This window comes from Thunnus thynnus, chromosome 5 (assembly GCF_963924715.1).
Source record: "Thunnus thynnus chromosome 5, fThuThy2.1, whole genome shotgun sequence".
NCBI lineage: Eukaryota > Metazoa > Chordata > Actinopteri > Scombriformes > Scombridae > Thunnus > Thunnus thynnus.
Window position 1 is genome coordinate 29,255,498 of NC_089521.1, and position 25,343 is coordinate 29,280,840.

Sequence of the window (25,343 nt, forward strand, 5' to 3'; positions counted from 1 at the left end):
GTTTCCTCTAGGTTTTTTTTCAGCAGCTGGGCGAAAGGGTGTTATTGTACCTGGTTGGTACACGCGTACCGCAGGCATAGTATGCTTATCTAATCTGTGTATCTTGAAAAGATTATATGGTTTGTAGGTAGAGCCAGAATTAAATGTTTACTTTGTGAATTGCTATTAACATGTTTGCACAATGTATATATTTGTTGTCAAATAATTGGTTGAATACCAAATTACACAATTGTGGAATATTAGTGTGATAGGACTCGTGTTGCACAATGTCTGCCATGGTAGTTTTTTATGCTTTGCTGTTACAAAGATTGCTTAAGGACTTGGATGTCATCAGGACAAAGCAGTTAAAAGCAGTCTTTAACAACTTACAACATTTCTTAATACAAGCAATTTTGGTCTACATTGTATGCAATTTGGCTTTAGAGTAAATCATTCCACGGAAACTGCTACCTTGCACTTAATAGAGCAAATTAAATCAAGATTTGACAAAGGAGGAGTATTTGGTGTTGTATTTTTAGATCTGCGTAAAGCATTCGACACAGTCAATCATGATGCCTTAATATCGAAACTCTGAATTTAACTTCTCATCTAGAGCATTGGCATGAATGTCTTCATATTTATCTAATAGGAAACAATGTGTTAAAGTTTGTGACGCACTGTCCAGTAACATGAAGTACACATTGGGTGTTCCACAAGGGTCAGTGTGAGGTCCCCCTATTATTTAGCCTATATCTTAATGATCTCCCTAAACAGTGTCATGATGTAGACCTGCAAGTGTATGCAGATGACACTGTTGTGTACACACATGCAAAAACAGCTGAGTTAGCTGCTGCTAAGCTAACAATCGCATTGGAAAGGATCACACATTGGCTTGATCAATCATGTCTGAGTCTAAATGTAAACAAGACAAAGGGTATGTTTTTCTCTGAAACCATGGTACAACCTCCTGACGCTGATATTCTCATCAAAGGTGAAAGGATTGACATAGTCACTGATTTTAAATATCTTGGTGTGACATTGGATCCAAATTTGAACTTTAAGAAACATGTTAAAAAATGGTTAAAACCATAAAGTACAACTTAGCAAATTTTAGACATATTAGAAACTGTCTCTCTTTGGCCGCAGCCAAGATATTTATGCATGCTATGATTCTTTCCCATATGTCTTATTGCATTATATGTTGAGGGCAGGCTGGAGAAACAGCCATAAGACCTCTTGAGTCCTTATACAAACAAACTCTAAAAACTCATACATAAACATTTTTAATGGTTTGGCCCCTCCTCCACCACATGACTTTGTGTACACTTGCTCAGTAAGCTCTATTAGATCCTCCAGAATATCCTCTATACAAGATTGTACCAAACCATTTCGTCGCTCTGCATTTGGGCAGTCAGCTTTCTCTGTGAAAGCCACAACTCAGTGGAATGCCCCACCTGATGATATGAAGAGTTGCAGTTCCATCAGTAAGTTCAAAACCAAATTAAAAAATCTGCTAAAAACTACTCAGCTCTGTAACCACCAATCAAAGTGGAGAGAGAGAGTGGGCGACCATTCCTTTGAGTTCAGTGGAGCAGACAGCTCCGCAGTTGTGCAATTGTGACTTCATGATATTTCATAAAATTCTGAAGCAGCAGTGGCAATAAACATATATAATGGAAACACAAGGTGTGATAAATCTTAGCTCTACATGCTTTTGTAGAGATGCTAAAACTAATTAGAGTTCAAACCCTGAAGGGCTAGAACCCTATTGTTTTTTTGCCAATTTATTATTATTTTTATTCTGCCTTGAATGAGCTACAGACATGAAACTCAGCCTTATAACTGGAAATGATGTGAAATTACTTCACAAGAAACATGACTGCAATTGGCTAGATCATGGTGCTATAAATCACATTCTAAAAAAAAGGTAAAAATCAAAAAAATGGAAGGCCGGGACACCCACATAGTGAGTCCGACACACATATCCAGCTCAGTGTGCTCTACAAAAAAGCCATTTGGACCATAAAAGTCCACCATGATGGATTTTTTTTTTGGTAATTTGCATAAACTGAAAAAGAGTAATGTGACATCTACTTTTTGGAATTTGACTGTATCCACACCAAATTTGGTATACAGCCTTGGGGGACTGAGATAGACAATTCTACTATAAATGAGCAAGATGAGTCCAAATACAAGGCCATCATCATTCAAAAAATTTTGCCAAGGGCAGGGCTTAGCAGGAAACTGACCATAACTTATTGACCATTTGTCCAAGTCTTTGTAGATGTCTTTAATCTGTGTTTGGGAATAGAAAATACGATCCCAATCCCCCTGATAGTGGCACTATAATTAACAGCCAAAAAAGTGAAACTTTGAAAGGCCTGCTCCCCCAAAAATACCTCTTGGACAATAATGACCACCATGATGGATTTTTTGCTAATTTGCATAAACTGAAAAACAGTAATGTGACATCTACTTTTTGGATTTCCACTGTATCAACACCAAATTTAATATACCACCTTGTGGGACTGAGCTACACAATTCTACTATAAATGGGCAAGACTGGTCCAAAACCATGGCCGCCATCGATCCAAAAACTTTGCCAAGGGCAGGGCTTAGCAGGAAATTGGCCATAAATCAAGTTTTCTTATAGCAATCCTGATTAAACTCATTGGAGACATCCTGCACTATGTCTTGAATGTACATGCCACGTTTCCTTCACATCCTATGGAGGGGGTGCAAATAGTGGCACTTTCAGTGTGCAATTATTAAATTATTAATGCATGTGCGCCTTCCATTGCATTACCCTTTTTCTCTTTCCATAAGCCTGCCATTAACTCCAGTCAAAGTATTTACTTTTGCTAAGTCTTTTTGGAGGAAAATATTAATAAACAGCACTTAAGTAGATTTTTTTCATTAATGAGCTCCTCATTTTGACTGGTTATCTAATATTCTTTTATTACTTCTTACATTTTTTTTTTTTTTTTGTTACTTGTGTTCTGTTTTTGATTAAAAAATTCTGCTATGTTTTTAATGCTCCTTTTATATTTCATCTTCCATAAAGCCCACTGTTTTGCATTTTTTGTTTGAAACGCACTATATAAATAATAATTTAACATTATAATTGTTTATATTATGATGTATATTTGGCACACTTGTGCAATTGAAGAGGGCTGCTGTAACTCTAAGTGTTTTTCTGAGTGTGCCACTGATTATCAGTTTTATATGAAAAGTACACAACTGTATACAGATATACTGAATCATTGTATTCTTGTATCTTTAAAATAAGCCATAATCAGGGCATTTTGAACAATACCAAAGATTTTGAAAGACTGATATTTACTTTATGGTGAGGATTTGTGTCTCCAGATCTGAGTTCTTTTTCTTCAGCTCCTCTATCTCCTTCTCCATTTCAGTGGATCTCACTCCAACCACCTGATCAGCAGTCACTCCTCGAGCCTTCAGCTTCTTTTGCAGTGCACTCTTCTCTTGCTCTAGCCTGCATACACAATAAAACACGCAAATGAAATAGAGGAGATAATTACAGCTGATAGAAATGTAAAAAAAAAAAAAGGTGGGTGGTGGTGTGACATCTCCAATGACACCTTGGAAAGAAAACATTTTTGCTTCCTGTTCTTAAAAATGTGTACATTTGTAAGTGGCAGACACGTTCCGTAGTCACAGTTAGACTAACGTCCATCACTACATATCTTATATAATTTCCTTATAGAACAAACAAGTACATTAACTTTGTGCTGTCAACATAGTTCAATGTCAACATTAGTAGACAGTGTACAACTTAGTGTGATAGTTTAGAGCATCTGCTGAGCTACTGAAGACTTTTTCACATTTAGTGCTTCAAAATAACTGACTTAAACAAAGCTTCGGTAGATTATCTGAGAATTCATCATCATTCGTCATTGTGTTTGTGCTTAACTGAGTAACAATCTGGAGTCAGTGAAATACGGTGCAACAGGCAGAAAATATACAGCTGTACAGCCAACCTGTGGGCTGGAGCTCATACCAGCTCATTGGCTGAGAGGCAGGTTACACCCCGGACCGGTCGCCAATCTATAATAGAGCTAACAAATGCAGACAGATACACACATTCACACTTGTGGGCTCTAGCTGTGGGAAGAAACATACAAAAATCTTTCTTCATTTGCTTTTTTTTGCATCCAGCACCTTTTCGTTGTGTGGTAGTGTGCAGCAGTTTTGGAATAGTATTACAACAATTTAAATTTTATGATCCACTTACTGACAGATTCCCTGTGTTGTGTGTAATGTGTGCAGTTTCCTGAGATCATTCTACATTTTGAAGCTAAATTTCATCCCTATTCCTGTCATTTGAAGCCATATGTTCCAAGTTTACTAGTGCAGCTTTTGGTTGAAGTATTTCTTGATCAAACATATTGCTACATTATCTACAAAGACAAACTATAGACGCTAAATCATCCAGTATGATGTACACACACTGACCTGGCATAGAGGTCTTTAAGAGTGTTGAGCTGTTTAGATAGGGATTCACTCTCTCGTTCCTTCTCTTTCAGCGCATTCTTCACCTTCTCCATCTTGGCCTGCCATTTCTTGCCCTCCTCCCACCGCACAATTTCTTCTTTGCTCTGTCAAATAAAACAGAAAAAAAAAAGTGAACGTGCAATAGTAAAACTGCAGTAACACAAAATGTTTGATGCGGACTGAAGTGATGTGCAAACCTTTCCATGATCATCTTTGATATTTTTATTTTCTGCTCTTTTCTCTAAGTCTGACTCCAGCCTCCTGATCTTCTTCTGCAGATTCTCAATGGTTGGTGTCTTCCCATCTGGTTCTGGTTGATTCTAAATCGGCAAACACGAAGAAAAAGATTTTCATAGCACTTCATTAGGGACAGTGTGCAGTGGAGACTGACAGTAATCCTAACATGCGTATAATTCACTATGTAACTCAATGAGGAAAGCAAGGCACTAACACTGCAGAGGTTAGGGTCACGCCACATGGAATTATTTTAAAGATAAAAAGAGACAGAGATCTAGCCAAAGCCCCGGGAGGAATCTCATCTCCAACTTTAAAAATACATGCTATGAATACCTGAACATTGAATAATTAAATCAACTCTGATATCCACTGGAGGAATATATCTTAAATCTAACAAGAATGCAAGATTCCATTCTTGATGCATTCCTCATTTTATTTGCTACAGCAGGGAGCAGCAAGTTTTGCGTGTTTTCCATTTTAGTGTTTTATCATGTTTCAAGGTCCGACTGTCTGCCTGAGTCAGAGGATTGTGGTCAGTCGTCCACATGATGTTATGCTGATAGTGGCTGGATCATGTGGTCACTGACTCGAGGGTGTCACTCTAGCTTATGTAATAATAATAACAACAACAGCGACAACAACAATAAGCTCCGGATCAAAGTCAAACCGAGCTGCACACTTCCGTACAGATCATTAATGTGGTGTGTTATTCCACACTCCTTAGTGATAATAACCTGAAGGGCGCTGCTGAGCCTCTTGATTTGCTGCTTGAGCTCCTGGATTTCCTGCTCTCTCTCCTCCTTTTCAGCCTGCAGGCGTCTCTGAGTTTTCTGACTCCTCTGGAGGTCCTGGTTTAGGCCGTCCACTTCCTCCTTCAGGGTGTTCTCCCTGCCTCTGGCTGCTTTAGCAGAGTCCTTCGCAACTTGAAGTTCTTCATTAAGGTCTTGCAACCGCACCTTAGGAGAGGTAAGTGTCTGGTGATATTCTACATTTTTCTTGTCAGTAAATATCATAAATGAAGACCAAACCCAACTGTAAGTTAAGGAAGTATTGTCTGTGTAATCTAAATTAATATACTCACTAGGCTTCTTTGTGGCAGTTAATTTAGTTCAACAGGTATTAATAAATGTCAATAATGAAATATAACATACAGTATGCAAGAAAAACAAATATGCTGTGATGATATAGGGGTCTCACCTTTAGGTCTTTGGTGTGCCTGTCGACCAACATCTGTACGTTGAGATTCTCCTCTTTCTGTGCCGCGCTGGCTATGACTTGCTGCTCTGCTGCAGACGTCATTTCGGCCCGCAATTCTAACAAAGCCTTACTGAGAGCCTGAGAAAACAAGGAGCAAAGAGATGCTATCGATGACGAATGTGATGAGTGCGGTTGTTACACCTCATTTGAGTTAATGGACCATCAAGCATTTTGTGCAAAGATGATTTGATTTCTCCCCACACACACCCATTTTCCTTGCAAATTTGATAAACAACTTTTTTCCCGTATGTAATCTGAGTGTTGAGAGATTACAGAACTTGGCTGTAGTTTTGAGACATAAAAAATGCATCATTAAAAATGCTTTTGGCACTTTTATTACACCTGAAATTGATAGAGATCAACTGTTCTTACTTTTTATATGACTAAAAGGGTTTCGGTGCCAGCATACACCAGGAGGATCACTAGGGAAATATCAAGATCAGGCCGCCTATCTATCATGCAGCCAGCAGAGATAAGATACTCACTCTTGTTTCATTTTTATTAAGAATTTAGAGCACCCAGTCCACCTGGCATGCACATCTTTGGACTGAAAACAAACAGAAGCACCGGGGGTAAACATGCCAACAAGACCCAGCATTTCCCCATTCCTCAGAAATTCATCTCAATCTCAATTCATCTACATAACGAAAGTTTAACTGATTGATTGACTGATTGATCCGGGTACATTTGCAAGGCAACAGGACTAACCGCTTTGTGTTGCTACCCATTATATCGCACCCAAAAACAAAGAGTAAAATTAGATAAAACCTTGAGCTGTTTCTCTTTCTGGGTGAGTTGTGCTTTCAGACGTTCCACCAGATTTTTCATAGTGTTGCTGGGGGAGCGGACGTTAGCCTCCTTCTGGGCCTCCAGCTCGGTTTGAAGGTAATTCATCTCCTTCTCCATCTGGGCAATTTGGCTCCTCTGATCCTCAGTCTCGCCAGTCAGAGCTTTCAGCTGGGCAGCATGATACTCCTCCAGCCTGCAACAAATCACCTCTGTTAGTTTGTTTTTACTATTATTATTAACGTGGCTTTTAATTTATATCTCAGACTGGTGAGGGACAGTAATTTTTGACTTGCTCCAGTCATTACTTAGAAACTGGATCTATATAGTATAGGACAACTTTTCAGCTCACGAGTGTCACAAAGTTTTTCACATTTTGTGACTCATGACCAACAATGTCTCTTTTGTGGTCTGTAGCTAATGTGATATGCAGGTGGTGTAATCATACAGTTGAACAAAAGGACTACAAAAAAAGAAATAAAAGAATAAATAAAGGAAAAATCACACACTTTAAGAGAACATGCTTAATCCAAAAGGTATCCTACAGTGAACACAGAAAAAATAATACAAGCCATCACCGTAACTCATATAGCAAGTTACCTCATAATAATATAGTGATGAAAAAATTTTCTTACTGATAAACATAGAGACCAAGACCAAATTACCATAAGTGATTATTTCACTAGAAATACAGCTGTGCCTTTTGTAAGTATATCCAGGGCTTTCTTTCTAAAAGGTATTGAAATTGTAAAAGGGGCTGTCTTATCAAAGGATACAAATAGTGCAAAGAAGTAAAGAGTGCAAGTAGTGATGAGATAAATATTACATGGTAAGAAAATGACATTAATCTATATACATACTGTATAGTAGGTGGTTATGTACAGTATATACAGCCTGTTCAGATAGACAGTAGTAAGTGAAATGTATTGCACATTTTGTATTTTAGACAAATAATAAATATATATAATTTGTAGGTGCAATGGGTATTATAGTGTTCCAGAGTCATTGTGCAGTGCCACAGTGAGTTAACTGTTCGTAAGTGTGGCGGCGAGGGGGAAGACACTGTTTATCTGTCTGGTGGTTTTGGTGTACAGTGTTCTGTAGCGCCTACCAGAGGGGAGAAGTTGGAACAGGTTATATCCAGGGTGTGAGGGGTCTGCAGTGATTTTCCCTGCCCATTTCCTGACTTTGGAGGTGTACAGATCCTGGAGGGTGGGCAGGTTGGCACTGATAATCTTTTCTGCATACCTGACTGTCTGTTGTAATCTGTTCCTGCCCTGTTTGGTGGCCGATCCAAACCAGACAGTGATGGAAGTGCAGAGAACAGACTCGAATGTTGTATTTCCAGAGCTGGCACAGGAAGTATATCCTCTGCTGGGCCTTTTCGATGACTGTATCGATGTTGGATTGTAGATTCCAGAAACCTGAAGGATTCCACAGTTGACACAGTGCTGTTGAGTTTGTTAATGGGAGGCAGTCATGGGGGGCTCCTCCTGAAGTCCACTGTCATCTCCACAGTGAGCGTGTTCAGCTCCAGGTTGTTGTGACTGCACCACAGGGACTCTTGGACTCGTCTCGGATGAGGCCAATGACTGTTGCATTGTCAAGGTGCAGTCATTGGTGTAGAGGGAGGAGAGCAGTTGGGAGAGCACACATTCTGTGGGCCAGTGCTGACTGTTTGCGTGCTGGATGTGATTTTTCCCAGCCTCACCTGCTGCTTCCTGACTGTCCTGAAGTTTGTGATCCACTGAGAAGGGTCACATTGAGCTGGGTGAGTTTGGTGAGGAGGACTTCTGGGATGATGGTGTTGAACACAAAGCTGAAGTCCACGAACAGGATCGTTGCATATGTCCCTGGGAAGTCGAGGTGTCCAGCTGTTGACTGCATCATCCACTGAATTGTCTGGCTAACTGCAGGTGGTCCAGCAGGGGGCCTGTGATGTCCATCAGGTGGATCAACACTAGTCTCTTGAAGGACTTCAGTTGTTCAGTTCAGTCATGGAGGGTTTCTTGGGGACCGGTATGATTGTGGAGCATTTGAAGCAGGAGGGGACTTCACATAGCTCCAGTGGTCTGTTGAAGATCCGTGTGAAGATGATCCTCCTCATTTTATCGTCCTTCATCTTATGATAGGACAACTGCAATATGTGTAACAGGGAAACACTTTTCTTACGTAATTAGTACAAGTATGAGGGCTGATTTGGTTCCAAGCAGGGAAATTCAGCCCGTATGGTTGTTCTGAAATATGCCAGCGGGTAGGAAAAATCTCCATGTTTAGTACGCAATTTTAATACCCAAAGAATGATTCTTGTATTAGAGCCAGAGACGGAAATTTTCACCGGTTGGCAGGTCATGCGAACACATAAAACAATATTTCTGCCAAGCTGGCAGATTCCTTGGTGCCTTGTTGGCAAATCATTTTGTTATAGATAGGATGGTGTTTTTTTCCCCCTGGTTGGCAGGTTGTGTAGAAACATGCAAAACAACATTTCTTGTATGCAGGATTAGTCTGCATGGAAGAGAGGGAATTTTTGACACATAGGGTAATAACTCTGACATGCCGGGCAATTCTGCTTAGTCAGCCAGGCAGGCAGATTCAGCCTGGTTAGCACGAAAAAATCCTGATCAAACATAAATGACTGAAATGGTCTATTTCTTTTTTGCATAAACTAGCCAATTATGGCCGATCAGCAGCGAGCGCAAGAAAGCTACCTGATTTCTGCTGTGAAGGAAAGTACGGAGATCTACAGGGAGTTGCTAGGTTATTAGGTACAACTAGCAACCAAGCTAGCCCTAATGCTATTCAATACACTGCAATTAATCCTACATTTATTATCATGTTCAGTCATTTTGGATTCTGTAGTTTGTGGTGGTGTTGAATATTAACGCATTATACTTAAAAAGTGTTTAATATTTTGCCCACCGCCATTCATATCAGTTAGCCTGTCATCATTTGCCTGACATGCCTATGTCCCACTGCACTGCTGAACTCTTGCAAGCCCTCCTTAATCTGCTTTCCTTTAGCTGCTTTTTATTAACTTTTAACCCCTTAAAGTCCAGCTTCCTTGGATTTCCATTTAAGTAGTTTTAAGGCTGTCTAAGTCATCTTATTTCAAACAGCCTGGCAGTATCAGTCTGTTCGATCTCTTCATTGAAAATGTATGGTGTTTAAACCCAAGTACTCCATGTTTTGTATAGTTACACTATTCCATCAAATGGAAATATACTTGTGGTTTGTGCATCTTTTTTTCCCATAAAACTTAGCCTGATGAAGTTTTCTGAGCACTATTTGGCTGTAGACTTTGTTGATTTGTGGGTGAAGAGGTTAATATCACTACCGGAATTTGACCAAAATGTAAAAACCAAAATAAAGAAAACTAATTAAGAAAATTCAAGATGACAGAAAATAAATGATAAAACAGCTCAACTATTTTTGGTCCAAACAAAACATTTCAAAATATTTTAAAAAGGTTGACTAACTATATCTGCTCTATGTATATTAATTAAACGAATATAAATGTGGTACTTCAAAGTCAAGTCTTAAAAACCTTTGAATTATTGTATTTGAGTTATTTTCATAATATTTAATTCAATTTTTAAAAATCCATCCTGGGACTTTTTTGGGCTTTAAGTGTACGCTGCACTTGAACTGTGTCCTTGAAGCTGACCTTGTACATGTCATGCACATTACTATAGGGCTTTTCACACATTACAAGTAATCCTGGCTAGGATTTCCATTAACCCGGGTTCACAGATGAATTAGTGGGCATTTCACATGTTCAACTTTGAATGTGTGATAATTCCTGTTAAGCTTGGGTTCACTGAACTCCTCTCCACGGCACAGTCATACATGACCCCGTGGGTAAACCCCCAGTTGCGATCATCAGTGTCAATTGAGGCTAGATGAGGTGAGATTATGACATTTGTCTTATCAATTCTCCACAAGTTGCCTTCTGTGAATGCCATTGTTAATGTTAACAATATTAGCCCTGAGCTAATATCCGGCTCTCTTCCACGTGTACATGTAAATACTATCTGCCTGTTAATACACATGTATATAGTGTTATGTAGTGTTTCCTTCTTTTGTTATTGCTTGCGTTTGTATTGTTTAATGTTTCAATTGCATGCAGATTTGCTTTTTTTTTTTTTTTTAAATCTGCCGTTTGCACCGTCTCCTAGAAGCCGCAAGAACTTTTCGTGTTCCCTGCGCTGTATAATGACAATAAACTAGAGAAATTGAGTAATTAATGTAAACCCTGGGTTACTTTTGTTTCACATGAGTGACACAAAGGTTTCAGGTAGCCTATGGATGATAAAATGAAGGTGTGAAAAGCCTTCGTTGTTGATATATTTGCATCAATACCGCTATTTTTTGTCCTCACTTACCTGACTTAAAGGAAATGTATATGTAAAGGATTCTGACGCTGCTTTAATATACTCTTCACAGGCGACCACTGGGTCAAATTCAGAAGAATAAAACATCAGGGACCCTAGTTTAATAAAGGGATAATCACTTTGACATCTCATCAGCGTGCTTCTTAGCCTGTGTTTCCATGGCGGTCCTCTGTCGCTCTAGATCAGCGGTAGTCAGCTTCAGCTTCTCTGTGATGGAGGAGAGCGAGATGTCCTGTTCAGCCACTGTCTGCTCCAACTCCGCCAGACGCTCCAGATGCTTGGATGTTGGTACCCTGATAGTGGGTTTCTTCATCAATTCCTGGACAAAGGAATGACGAAGCATTAAGCAAAATACTTAAAGGACAGCTTGAAACTTCAGGTAGCGCTCAGAAACTCACGGAGGGCTCTGTGTCTGTTAATTCATTTATTCTTCACTCGACGCTTTGCATTACAAACATTGGTTGTAAGTGTGAAATGTTATGTAACATGCAGTATGCTTGGAAATAGAATATGAGACATCTCTGGATATATATTTAAATATGATGTCATGGACTAGACTTGTACCGATGTTGTTGTGAGTATAGGCCAAAGCTATTTAAGCAGAGCAAAAAAAAGAAAAAACACAGTTCACAGTGAAATATGGATACATCAGTACCAGCGCTGTCTGCTTGAAACGGTCCAGGGACGTGTCCGTGTGCAAATCCAACTTCTGATGCAGCGTTCTCAGCTCCTCCTGGTGCCTCTTTATCATCTCCTCTTGATCCTGGCATCAACAAGATGGAGAAAATGAAACAGAGAAACACTTCAGATATAAAACGTTTACCTTCCTAAAATGTTGTTGCTCTTATTCTAACATCCAAGCAAGGTTTCTATATGGGCCGCACATTCACTACTACGTTGAACATCCCTTCTACGAGGGATTGATAGTCAATATTAATCTAAACTGAGATTTTCCATCAGTTGGAGATTTAAAACATCCATAAACTATTCATAAACTCCAACAGGCAGATCTGATCACTGAAGAACGTTACAGATTAGCAAATGCCTCTGAAACAGAACACAGGAATAACATAAAAGAGTTGTTGCATTGTCAGTCATTGCATGTCCAGTATTTCTCCCTGTATTATTGTACCTGTCTGGCTTGAGCAAGCTGGTTCTGGTATTTCTTTAACAAATCCTCTTTTTTGTCAAGTCGACCTTGAAGGTCTTTGATGGTCTGATGAGCCAACTTGAGGGCCGGCTGGCTGTCTGACTGGCCTTCTTCGTGCTTGGCAAGGTCAGCTAGTAAGCGTTCTCTGTTGGCAGCAGCCGGGAGGCGAAGACGCAGCTCATTGATCACTCTGTCCCTGGACACGATGTTCTGCTCTGCCTTCCACAGAGCTGCTTGTTTCTCTTTCAACTTCTGCACACAAAGGAATCAGAATTCAAACAATCTGGTATGTGTTTGATTTTTGAGGAATACATATTAAGATGGACAGAATACTATACCTCATCCAAACTTTTGCAGGTGGCCTGTGTTTCCAAGATGGTGCGAACATGCTCTCTGATTTTACCCAAAGCAAACTCTAATTGATGAGCAAGAGGTAGACTTGGGTCTGGCAGGTAGCCTGTTCCTTCTTCAAACTGAAAACAACCAAAACAAATCAGCCAAGAGGGCAGAGTGGTGACAGGTTAAAGAAACACATTTTTATTTTTTTGCTGTTTGAGTTTGAGACCAATTTAAAAAGTGGAAAAAAAAGCTGCAATTACTGATTGAACAGGTCTAACTTATTATTAATTTGAGAAATATTAGCATCAAAGACTGTAAACAAAATTTACCTTTTCGGCACTACCCAGAATTTCATTCTGATGCTTCTCGTAATGGTCCACTTGGCGCTCCAACTCCACCTCTCGCTGATCCCATGCAAGCTGACGCTCGTCTTGAATCTTGACATGGCAAAGACAAAGAGGTTTCTGTATAACCATGACGTACTTCTGTAGATAAAAGCTCCCCTTAAAGTGCTATGATACAGTATATATAACTAAGTCATACCTTAATAATCCATGAATTAATGACTGTATAAGGTTTATAGATGTTTGTCACAATAAAGGACAAACAGTTTTTGCACTGTTGTGAACATGGGTAAAGATGTTTTTCTCTTACCGTGTTTTGCTGCACAATATCCTCTTCAAGTGACTGAATGGTTCGTTCCTGCTCTGACACCAGGTTCTTCAGGTATCTGATCTCCTCCTTCTGGACCACCAGTTCCCTGCCTTTCCTCAGCTCCTGCAGGCGAGCTTCTTCCATTTTCTTGTGCCACTCAGTTACCTGTTTGAAATCATAACATGTCCCTCAAATGAATGAGATCACAAAACCAACGGCGTTATTCTACCACAACTGTGACAAAAATTTTCTTCATTTTTATAGGAAGGTTGTGGCAAAAATAAGGCAACCAATTCAATTAATCTGTTAATCAACCAGAAGCTAAGGACGATCTATCCTTCCAAGATAGATCAGAACTGGATAATTACTTGTACCAACAGCTACATTTGTCCCTACTGACCTTCTGGGCCCCTTTCACATCCTTCAGTGTTGAGATGAGCTCCTCCAGCCCTCGAAGCCGCAGTTCCAGCTCTTCAGCCCTTCCCTCTGCCTTCCTTCTCTCCTCCTCTGCCTTTCTCTTGTCCTCTTGAGCTTTTGCTCTGTCCTCCTGGAGGCTCATCATGGTCACAGAGAATTTTTCCTGCTGGGGGAGCGGCAGTGCTCCGGCAAACTGCCTACGTAGTGACTGGATGGTCTGCCGTAGGTGCTTGGAACGATTTCTTCCCTCCTGGTGGGCAAGGAACAGAGCACGCTCACTGGCGTCCAGCCGCTGTTCAGCACGCAGCTTGTAGGTTTCCAGCTGCTGGATATGAGAGGTGGTAGCCTCCAGCTTCCCTAAAGCAGCTGACTCACTGAGCTGCAGAGCCACTATGTGCTGGTGGAGCTTCGCGATGAGGGCCTTCTCATCTGACTGTGACTGAGGAAAAGAGATGACACTGATGTTGAAACAATTTCACGTGATTCCTTGAGTGATCTAACAAACTGCTACACTATTAGGTTAGTTTGTGTTATGATTAATTCATTTTAATACTTCTTTTTTTTACCAATCCAATACTGAGAGGGTGAGCTATTATTCAAGTGTGACAAATACAAGTATATGAGTTTACTTTAAATTCTATCTAGAGGTCATTTGTAAATGTTTTAAAACCACTATGCCATAACTAGAGCTAAAAAGGTCAGCCAATAAAAAATTAATCTGCAACAGTTCTGATAATAGAATAATGCATTTAAGCAAAGTGACACAGATTTTGTGGTTCCAGCTTCTCTAATGTAAGAATTTCCTGCTTTTCTCTAGTTTATATAATTGTAAACTGTTCAGGTTTTGGATTATTGGCTGGACAAACAAAACAATTGAAGATGTAACCTTGGACTCTTAAACTGTGATGGACATTTTTTGCTATTTCCTGATATTTCTATTGCTATTTACTTCTATTTCTGATATATTTTTAGGGTGAAATCCCATTTACTATTGCAAAAAATCTGCTCCCTGCTTAGTACGGCGAATGCTGAAATTCTAATACATGCTTTTGTTTCTTCAAGACTAGATTACTATAATGTCTTATTCTCTGGTCTACCTAGCTGCAATATTAAAAAACTACAACTTGTGCAAAATGCTGCCGCCAGAATGTTAACTAGAAATAGAAAATGTGACCATATTACTCCAGTTCTAATCTCCCGTCACTGGCTCCCAATCCAAGCCAGATATGACTTTAAAGTGCTTCTCTCAGCTTATAACTCACTACATATCATATCTTTCTGACCTCATCACCCTTTATACTCCCCCTTGTGCACTCCGATTGCTGGATATCTTACTGTTCCCAGAATCAAGAAAAAAATCAGTAGACAGTCGACTGTTCTCCTACCGAGCTCCCTATCTCTAGAACTAGCTACCTCTTATAATTAGGGAAGCTACTTCCATTGAAATCTTTAAATCTAGACTCAAAACATAATTATTCTTGCAGTCATATGACCTGCCTTAACACGATTGGCGTGGGTTTGATATAGTCTTTTCCCCCACCCTAGTCTGCTGGTGCGCCCATGTGGTGGATGAATGTCATGTATTGCACCCTTAATGTATGAAACTCACCTGGGTTTTGTGCTTCTTCTGTATTGCCCTACACTTCTGGGTGCGTTTATGAGGCTATAGAACAGCTAGACTGTCTCGCTAATATCTGCATTCCTGCTATCATTGGTAGTGATGTGATAACATGTATGTGTCACTCGATGGGCCACAGATGGTTTTCTGTGTTTTGTTCTTTAAATTTTCCGTGTCGTCCCTCCTCGAGTCTTTTAATATTGTTTGATTCTTTTAACCTTGTTTTACTGCTGGTGTGATTTGGCACTTTAAATAAATAATCTATCAGTTGTTTATATCAGGCAGTCCGCCTTATAGATGCTTCTGACTCACCAGTTTAAATCTTTTAGTGTACTGAACAGGAAACGTTTCCCCAAAATCAAGTGAGCCAGAGGAGCCACTGAGTGTCTTGCAGCACAACATCGCTGTTGTTGCCTATTTTCAATGTGTTTAAATGTGTAAAAACTAGCATGTATGCTCAAAAAAACTCTCCTCGGATCAACAAAGTTTAAGAAAATAAAAAACACAACATATGGGTTACCTGGTAGTCCAGGATTTGTCTCCTCAAAGCTTCTACTTCCTTTTCCTTGGACTGTTGTCTGGCCTGCAGAGCAGACGCCTGCATCATGGCTACATCAGACACCTCTTGAAGCCTGTAAGAAAAATTACATATTACCATTTACATTCATTTTTTAACAGTAGAATAAGCCTAAATGCCTTTACCTTTACCAACATAAAAAGCACCTAACTGGGGAGGCGAGTCATACTTCAACCAATATAGAAAATAAAAACACAGGAATGCTCATGCTTAATAGAGAACTGCTATGTAAGCCTGTTTCTGCCATAAATTACTGTCAGCTAACTTGACAGTTGTATAATGACATACTTATGGAAACAGTAATATTTGTAACTATAATTTACCTCGACTAATCGATTAGTTGAAGATTATGTACGATTTCAGTCGACCAAGATTTTCTTTACTTGACTACAGCCCTAATATTTTGACTGTTTTAAGTGTTTTAAGTTTAAACAGACAAAAGTACCCCAGTCTGGCACATGTGATTGCCTCACATTGTGGGACGGTGTGTGGAAAACCGTGTCTCCCCAGTGGTGCAGTCAGTAAGTCACCTTGTCTGGGGATACAAAGGTCCCTGGTTTGAGTCCCAGGGTGTCCAATTCAAACTTGCCAACCATGTGGCAATTTAGTTATTTATTTATTTTAAAGGTAAATCAAAGTGAAATTAAGGGTAAACATAACATAGCAGATGCTTTTAATAAGCATTTTATCAATGCAGGCTTAGCCACTCTCTCAAATGTCCCTGTACAAGTTAAAGACAGTGTAGCTACCACTGTAAGTTGCCCTGGAAATTGTTTTCAATTTTTCCCCATTTCTTCCACTCAATTTTACAAAGCTCTATCAAGTCTTGATTGTAAAAAGTCTGCTGGTCCTGACCCAATTGAGCCCTATTTTTTAAAAACAGCTGCAGATCTGATTGTGAGACCCATTACCTATATTTTTAATCTTAGTCTAAGCAGTGGTTTGATACCCAGTTCCTGGAAGTCAGCATTTGTCCTTCTTTTATTAAAAGGTAGAGATCCCTCTGTCCTGAATACCCATATTTCAACACCGTCCGTTAGGGCTAAAGTATTTGAATCTCTTCTAAACTGAACAGGTAAAACACTTTTTGTCTGACAGTATTTTAAGTCAAACTCAGTCAGGTTTTAGACAAGGACATAGCACTATGACTGCAGCCATATCAGTCACAAATGATATTATTACTGCTCTGGATGATAAAAAATCTTGTGTTGCATTTTTTATTGACCTATCCAAAGTGTTTGATTCAGTGGATCATAGTCTTCTCCTGCAAAGACTCAAACGTCTAGGTTCTAGTAACCCTGTGCTGAATTGGTTTTTGAACTATCTGACTGGGAGAACTCAGTGTGTATCCGTAGACAATTATAACTATGCATCTCCAACTGTAAAGTCAGGTGTTCCTCAAGGATCTATCTCAGGACCAATCTTATTTTGTATTTATATAAATGATCTTGATGTAGGATTAAATCCAGCAAAGGTACACCTCTATGCAGATGACACTATTATTTATACCGTGGCACCATCTTTAAAGGTGGCAATGGATTCCTTACAGACTGCTGTCCATATTGATAACCCTCTAAAAAATGTTTAAAAAATCGTTTTCCTTTTACTGCTAGAAAAAGATTAGTCCAAAGTAACTTTTTGTCAGTTTTAGACCATGGTGATGTAATTTATATGCATACATCTTCATCTCTTTTGAAAAAAACTGGATGTAGCCTATCATGCTGCCTTGCGGTTTGTAACCAGTGCAAGTGAACGTACATATCATTGTCACTTATATGAAATGGTTCAATGGCCTTCAATGTGTTTAAGGAGAAAAAAAAAATGCATTTTTTGTAATTGCAAAAGCTTTACTGGGTAAACGACCGCAGTACATATCCACTTTACTGAAATATTACTCCAGTAGCTGTAACACTAGATCATCAGAGAAAATTCTCCATGGTCCTAACCACTTGAACAGCACTGGGTAAATCTGCCTTTTCCTTTCACGCAAAGCTTGGAATGAGCTGCAAGGCGTACTTAACTTGGATTCTTTGCCCTCTCTTGATATATTTAAAATATGTTAAAATCAGTTTTTACAGAATAATGTAATGTAATTTTGCATTAAACAAGTGCCATTATTTGCCATGAATCTTTTTAGCACCTGATCCATGTATGTTTCTTATTTGTCTGTTTTATTTTGGTATGTTTTTTTGTGATGTTATCTGTCTTTGTTTGTATTTTCATATGAAACCTTTTAATTTTCTTCTGCTGCCATCATGACCAGGACTCACTGGCAGACAAGATATTGTATCTCAATGGGGCCTTTCTGTTTAAATAAAGGATAAATAAAAACAAATAAATAAAATGCATGTGACCAGGGCTCGAGATTAACAGCATCCCGTCGTCCTGGGGACAGTAGAAAATGCGTTTGGGACGAACAGAGATCTTTCCCGGGATGAAAGGGATTATATATATATATATATATATATATATATATATATATATATATATATATATATATATATATATGAGCGCTGATTACAACAGAGCGCTTCTTCTCATGCTGTTAAAACACTTCACTGGCTGGCTGGTTACTCAGCACGAGATCTGAAATGTTCCCGTGGTACTGGTCCATTTATCCCCTCAGTCACAAACGGCTTGCTGGCAGGACTTCACTAATATGTTGTGCTGGTTAAACAAAACACAGCACTACCCTGGCTGTGTGTGAGTATTTTAGCTAAAGCATAGGCCTACATTTAGATGATTTCAATACATTATTGTGGTCTTTTTTGTCATAACCTAAGCCTTACACACTTATTAAACATAGCTTGTGATGCACAGAAAATATTAATTACATTCTCTAAAATGTGAACAAAGCAAAGAGCAGAGCTGCAGTCCACAGCTTAATTTTTCCATCATGCACGCATTACTCACTCACAACTAAGCAAACTAACAACAGGGAATACTAAGAAATATACAGACTAATAACAATTATTTCTACAATTATACAAGAGCGATTGCTGGAGAAACCGGTGCACTCAGCATGTTGAAATCTTTCCAGACCGCATAGGTTATCAGGAGCAGAAACGGGGCCGCAGCAGGCAGCATACATAGTAGGCTACATAAATATGAAACTGTATTGCAAAGGCATAGTTCACCATGGAAACATTTACAATTAATGAAAGCAGCATCTATAATCTTTAAAGTAAATCGTTAAAGAAAACATTCATACATCAGCAGGGGCAGATTTAATGATTTGGGTGCCCTAGGCAAGTTCTGTCTTGCTTTACAATGTAAGGAAACAACATTTTGATTTTGGGATGGCTTACATTCACTTTGGGATGGGTAAAATAGTTTTTTGTGATGGTTCCGGGACTGTGGCGAAAAAAGTTAGTCTGGGGCCCTGCATGTGTCACGTTTTCAAATTCTTCTGAAGGTCATATAAGTCAAACACTGCCTGTTGTGCTTGGACCCCGCTCATTGGCGCCTGGAGCTATATTTAAAATTGTATATAAATTGGTACTACATTTAAATAAGAAACCACTAAACCAAGGATTATGTATATTCTTGTCAATATACATTATATACTGTATTAACCGTTAGCAGTGATAAGCCAAATATTTTAGCCAAAATTAAAATTCTCCAGCTTCTTGTATTGTGACGAGGACAAGCATATCTTTCACAACCAGTCGACAGTTTTATATTAAAAGATTCATTCTTGATTCCTTGAAAAAACGTTTTTATGTTTATACTATTATTTTGCAAAATTATTCAATAATTGCAAATGCAGTCTCTAAGATTAAACACATGTAAGAACATGATAAGAACCTAAATGATTAATCTTAGGCCTGCACATTGTCAAACATACTTAGAAACCTCGATGCGAAGCTCAGCCTTGGCCTTCTCCAACTCTGCAATCCTGGCCCGGTCAGCGTCGCTCACTGCTTTGCTGACGCTGTCTGCCAACTCATCTCTCAGCTCTCGCTCCACCCTCTGGGCCTCCACATTCATCTTGGTCAACTAAGGAAAAACAGAGGAGGCGCCGCTTGATAAAAACTTTTGGGAAAAATGGCCTAAACTGGTGAGAATCTGGCACAGACCGACAACTGTTAAAACAGTCACGTAGCTGTGAGTTGTGTGTTGCTGTTTGGGGTCACGAACCAATAATGTTGAGATAATGAATAATAAAAATCTTTCAAAACAGCTTCAGTATAGCATAATGCTCTGCTATTGTACAATGTAAACTAATTTACTCTTTTATTGCGTGACTGAATGTCTGCCATGTGTACCAAACTGCCCAGCACTGACACATAGACGCCTTGAGCAACAGCACAAGTCTGAAGTGTGTGACTCATCTGTCACTTTCCTTGACAGCTTACCTCTGCAATCTTGGTCTCCAGTTCTAGGTTGCGCTCTTCCACCTGCCTCAGGGAGTTCCTCATGTGTTCATACATTTTGTGCGCATGCTCAGCTCTCTGTCTCTCGTTCAGCTCCTTCATCTCTAGAGTGGTGATACGTCTGGCGGCAGATACCATCTCATTGTTGGCCAATGCCTTGCCTGCTTTTTCCATGCTGCTCTCACCCCCTGATATCAAAATAACACAATTTAGTAAAAGAAAGTTACTTCAAGGATGGAATGCACTGACTTGGATGACTCTCAAGCTGTCTAAAATGATGGGTTTATTTGATAATTGCATTGCATTAATTGATTAATGGTATCAGCAAAATCCTGCTTCTTTGTACTTCTTTGTACTTGGTTTGTCTTAAAAGCCGGGCTTTTAAAACAAACCAAGAAGAGAGTCCATATTACTTCTGTTTTAAACCTCATAGTTGTGCCTAATGCAAGGTTGAGAACTAAAGGAGACCGAGCTTTTTCTGTCAGGGCACCGCTATTATGGAACGACCTGGCCGAGAACGTCAAACATGCACATTCAGTATCTTCTTTAAAGTCACTTTTTAAAACTCACTTTTACTGTAAGGCTTTCTTATAACCTTTATTTATTGATTTATTTTATAGTCTTTTATAGGCATCCATTTTATATTTGTTTTTAATGATATATATGTGGACGTGTGTGTGTATCTGGCATTGTATTCTATCTTTTGTTATTTTTATCTCTGCCTTGTGAAGCACTTTGTAATGTGCTGCATAAGTAAACATTATTATTGTTATTATTACTGAATGTGGTGAGTAAAAATACTTTCTCTTTAACTTCTTAAAATGTTAATTTTTCCTTACAGAGATTACTGTCTGTCACAGTTTAAAGTGTTGAGTGGTTAGTGGTGAAGAGTACTGGTGTTCTCAGTACTAGTAGCACCATGGAGCAGTTTTTTTGTGAGTGTTTGTCTCCTGCATGTGGATCCTCATGCGGGTCGTATGCTAACAGTCTTGCAAATGGTTTCACACTAGTCTAATGATCTACAGGTGGCTGTAAGGACCCAACAAATGCGGGAATGCGCTAGCAAAGGCAGTGAAAAAGACCGCAAGCTAGTAAACATAGATATAAACAAAGCAGGAAGCAGGTAAAGCACTGACATGGTAAAGCACTTTGTAGTTGTTTGTTTTTATAAGTGCTATATAAATAAACTTTATTATGATCACTATAATTTTTTACTGAATCTGGTGAGTAAAAATACTTTTCCTTTGACTTTTTAAAGTGTTGAGTGGTTAGTGGTGAAGAGTACTGGTGTATAGTGTTAACAGGACTGACTTAATACTGATGGCACCCTGTGGAGTTTCTGACCTCTAGTAGCACCATAGAGTAGTTTTTATGAGTGTTTGTCCTGTGCATGTACATCCTCCTGCAGGTCACATGATACAGTCTTGTCAATAATTCTAATGATCTACAGGTGGCTGTAAGGACCCAACAAATGCGGGAATGCGCTAGCAAAGGCAGTGAAAAAGACCGCAAGCTAGTAAACATAGATATAAACAAAGCAGGAAGCAGGTAAAGCACTGACATGGTAAAGCACTTTGTAGTTGTTTTTATTTTTATAAGCGCTATATAAATAAACTTTATTATGATCACTATAATTTTTTACTGAATCTGGTGAGTAAAAATACTTTTCCTTTGACTTTTTAAAGTGTTGAGTGGTTAGTGGTGAAGAGTACTGGTGTATAGTGTTAACAGGACTGACTTAATACTGATGGCACCCTGTGGAGTTTCTGACCTCTAGTAGCACCATAGAGTAGTTTTTATGAGTGTTTGTCCTGTGCATGTACATCCTCATGCAGGTCACATGATACAGTCTTGTCAATAATTCTAATGATCTACAGGTGGCTGTAAGGACCCAACAAATGCGGGAATGCGCTAGCAAAGGCAGTGAAAAAGACCGCAAGCTAGTAAACATAGATATAAACAAAGCAGGAAGCAGGTAAAGCACTGACATGGTAAAGCACTTTGTAATTGTTTGTTTTTATAAGTGCTATATAAATAAACTTTATTATGATCACTATAATTTTTTACTGAATCTGGTGAGTAAAAATACTTTTCCTTTAACTTTTTAAAGTGTTGAGTGGTTAGTGGTGAAGAATACTGGTGTATAGTGTTAACAAATGGTTTCACACTAGTCTAATGATCTACAGGTGGCTGTAAGGACCCAACAAATGCGGGAATGCGCTAGCAAAGGCAGTGAAAAAGACCGCAAGCTAGTAAACATAGATATAAACAAAGCAGGAAGCAGGTAAAGCACTGACATGGTAAAGCACTTTGTAGTTGTTTGTTTTTATAAGTGCTATATAAATAAACTTTATTATGATCACTATAATTTTTTACTGAATCTGGTGAGTAAAAATACTTTTCCTTTAACTTTTTAAAGTGTTGAGTGGTTAGTGGTGAAGAGTACTGGTGTATAGTGTTAACAGGACTGACTTAATACTGATGGCACCCTGTGGAGTTTCTGACCTCTAGTAGCACCATAGAGTAGTTTTTATGAGTGTTTGTCCTGTGCATGTACATCCTCCTGCAGGTCACATGATACAGTCTTGTCAATAATTCTAATGATCTACAGGTGGCTGTAAGGACCCAACAAATGCGGGAATGCGCTAGCAAAGGCAGTGAAAAAGACTGCAAGCTAGTAAACATAGATATAAACAAAGCGGGGGGGCAGTTAATGCATTCAACATGTTTGTTAGACCTCAAGGATACATGCATTGCATATTGGTGAATGACACTCAATGTAAATATACAGTAACTTTTGTTTGCTTACAGGAAGACTCCAAAGGGTCCCTCTAGATATTTTATAGATGTTTGATGTATAATATTTTCACCTCATGTCTAGCTTTATTTTTTACAAGGTTCCAGACATGAATGCTCGTGTGCATGTGTATAAAAACACTTTGGCTTGACTATCAAAAGCCATTGACAAAATCTTGGTCAGGCCTATTCCTACAGGACAGTGATTTCACTGATCACAAATATTGCTCTTGAGCCAAATGAGAGATTCTACTGATAATGTGCTTTTAAAAAAAAAAAATCTGTTTTTCACAATATCTTAATTTCAAAATGAACACTACAGAATAATGAGCCTTATTTACTTCATTGCTTACCGGTTGTATTGATGTTCTCCCATGCTTGCTCTAATGTATTAAGTTTCTCCTTTGTGATCTCCAGCTCTTTATTCATGGCAGAGATATGCCCTTGGAGAGACTCATTCTCATTCTGAGAGATTAGGAAAAAAAAAAGTAATGATGAAGCAAAACAGAGAAAACCAAGAATAATCTCAGAAAAGGTGTGTGTGTATTAGAGATATAATCAAAATACTCAGTAAATGTGTTTGAGTACCTCCAAATGTTCAAGGTTAGTGGTTCTCTTGATGAGGCGGCTGTCCCTCTGTAGCATGTCTCTGTATTTGACTGTTAGGTCTGTGTACTGTTTGTTAGCCCTCTCCAGGTCTGATGAGGGCACGCTATCATCCAAGGCCTTCTGCAGTGCTGCTATCTTATACGCAGCCATTTCCTAAAAGCAGAACAAAAAGACAAGAGTATTGTTAAAAGGCCGTTGTATGGGAGAGTGGTAAAAACGGTTGGCTGTAAATGTGATTTACTCTTGCTTTTTAAAAAGGGAAATTCTCCTATTTGTCAACCTGTATGATATACTCACATTTCAGCCCATGATTGCTACAATAGTTACAGGAATTGTTCACTTTCAATCAGACTCAAAGACAATGGATTGAGATGAGACTCAGTCTTTCCAGTAAAGCTGCAGGAGGATTGCACTCCTGGCCCCAGTTGACGTCAGTCTTGTCCACATTTCCTAAATTTTACGATGCGGTGACTAAAATGCTAATAAAAACCAACAGATATAATAGTCATGATACCTCTTTCCACTGGCTTTCTTTACGTATTTATTACCCTTGTACCCTTTTTTGTTGTTTCTCTGTGCTGCTACTTTGTATTTGTAACATCTGTACATCTTTTGTACTCATGAAAAGACTGCCAGCTTCATTCACTGTGTATCTGTTTAAGTGTAAAATAGAAAACCTCCATTTGATAGTGAGATATCTGGCAGCACAAGCTTTTCTTCTCTGGAAAGACAGATGTTAGAATCGGTTTTGTTACAGAGTTTGTCAGTGGAGTTTAACGTTTTGTTTCTCTACCTTGTATCTCTGTAGGTAGCCTATCCTCTGGGTGACAGAAGCCTGCATGTGGCTGCTCTCGTCCCTCAGCTTGCCGTTCTCCGTGCGGAGGTGCTGTTCTTGCTCCAGCAGGGTGGTGTAGCGCCGTGTCAGTTTTTTCTCATTAACCTTCAACACCGTCAACTTGCGCAACGCTTCGCTCAGCTGTCTCCTGTTTTCATCCGGGTCCTTCTGAAGGGTGTCCAGCAGCTCCTGATGGTAGAATAGTAGAATATTTACTTAATTCATTATAATATGCCTTACTTATGCATCTCATATTCACTGACGCATTCATTTTTGATTTCTGTACTTATTTTTTTTTTCCATTTCCAAAAGCACTGAGGGTGGTGGGATTTACATATGTTTGATCTTCATCCCAACATGTGCAAGCACCAAAAGGTTAAAACCCAGGTCCCTCCTGCTGTGAGATAATCTGTGCCGTCCAAAACCCTCAAGGCTCTCGCTCGTATTTTAAACAGCAAGACAAGAGAGTGGTCTGTCTCCCTTATGTGTGTTTCACAATTACAGAGCTAGAGGAAAACCTCAGATGGACACACAGCAACAGGGACACAGAAGAGTTTTGGTGAGATTTATTAGTGGTTCATTTGGTTCCAGATTGTAGGTTCTGAACATTAAACCACTTGTGTGTGTGTGTGTGTGTGTGTGTGTGTGTGTGAGGGTGGGGGGAAAGCGCTTTGGGTAAAAGCCTGACTTACATTGAACTCTTGGATTCTAACAGCATCCACCTGCTTTTGCTCTTCCAGTTTGTTCTTCATCTGTGTGAATGTCTCTTTCTCCTTCTGCCACTCCGCCTTCTCACTAAGC

General features: G+C 39.2%; 1 protein-coding gene across 2 annotated transcripts in view; it reads right to left on the reverse strand.

The window, feature by feature from the left end:
• The window catches only part of cep290 (centrosomal protein 290), a 49,370-nt gene that overhangs the window by 10,601 nt on the left and 13,426 nt on the right, over positions 1-25,343 (reverse strand). For both annotated transcript variants that reach the window (XM_067590610.1, XM_067590611.1), the window contains exons 22-41: positions 25,235-25,337; positions 24,501-24,731; positions 23,687-23,860; positions 23,452-23,563; positions 20,285-20,490; positions 19,774-19,925; positions 15,870-15,981; positions 13,715-14,170; positions 13,315-13,479; positions 12,990-13,097; positions 12,660-12,794; positions 12,304-12,573; positions 11,827-11,934; positions 11,291-11,490; positions 6,760-6,973; positions 5,932-6,069; positions 5,469-5,690; positions 4,695-4,817; positions 4,459-4,601; positions 3,323-3,478 (exon numbers count right to left, since the gene is read on the reverse strand). In XM_067590610.1, the coding sequence (XP_067446711.1) occupies positions 3,323-3,478; positions 4,459-4,601; positions 4,695-4,817; positions 5,469-5,690; positions 5,932-6,069; positions 6,760-6,973; positions 11,291-11,490; positions 11,827-11,934; positions 12,304-12,573; positions 12,660-12,794; positions 12,990-13,097; positions 13,315-13,479; positions 13,715-14,170; positions 15,870-15,981; positions 19,774-19,925; positions 20,285-20,490; positions 23,452-23,563; positions 23,687-23,860; positions 24,501-24,731; positions 25,235-25,337 (3,528 nt within the window). The remainder of the gene's footprint in view (positions 1-3,322; positions 3,479-4,458; positions 4,602-4,694; positions 4,818-5,468; positions 5,691-5,931; positions 6,070-6,759; positions 6,974-11,290; positions 11,491-11,826; positions 11,935-12,303; positions 12,574-12,659; positions 12,795-12,989; positions 13,098-13,314; positions 13,480-13,714; positions 14,171-15,869; positions 15,982-19,773; positions 19,926-20,284; positions 20,491-23,451; positions 23,564-23,686; positions 23,861-24,500; positions 24,732-25,234; positions 25,338-25,343) is intronic.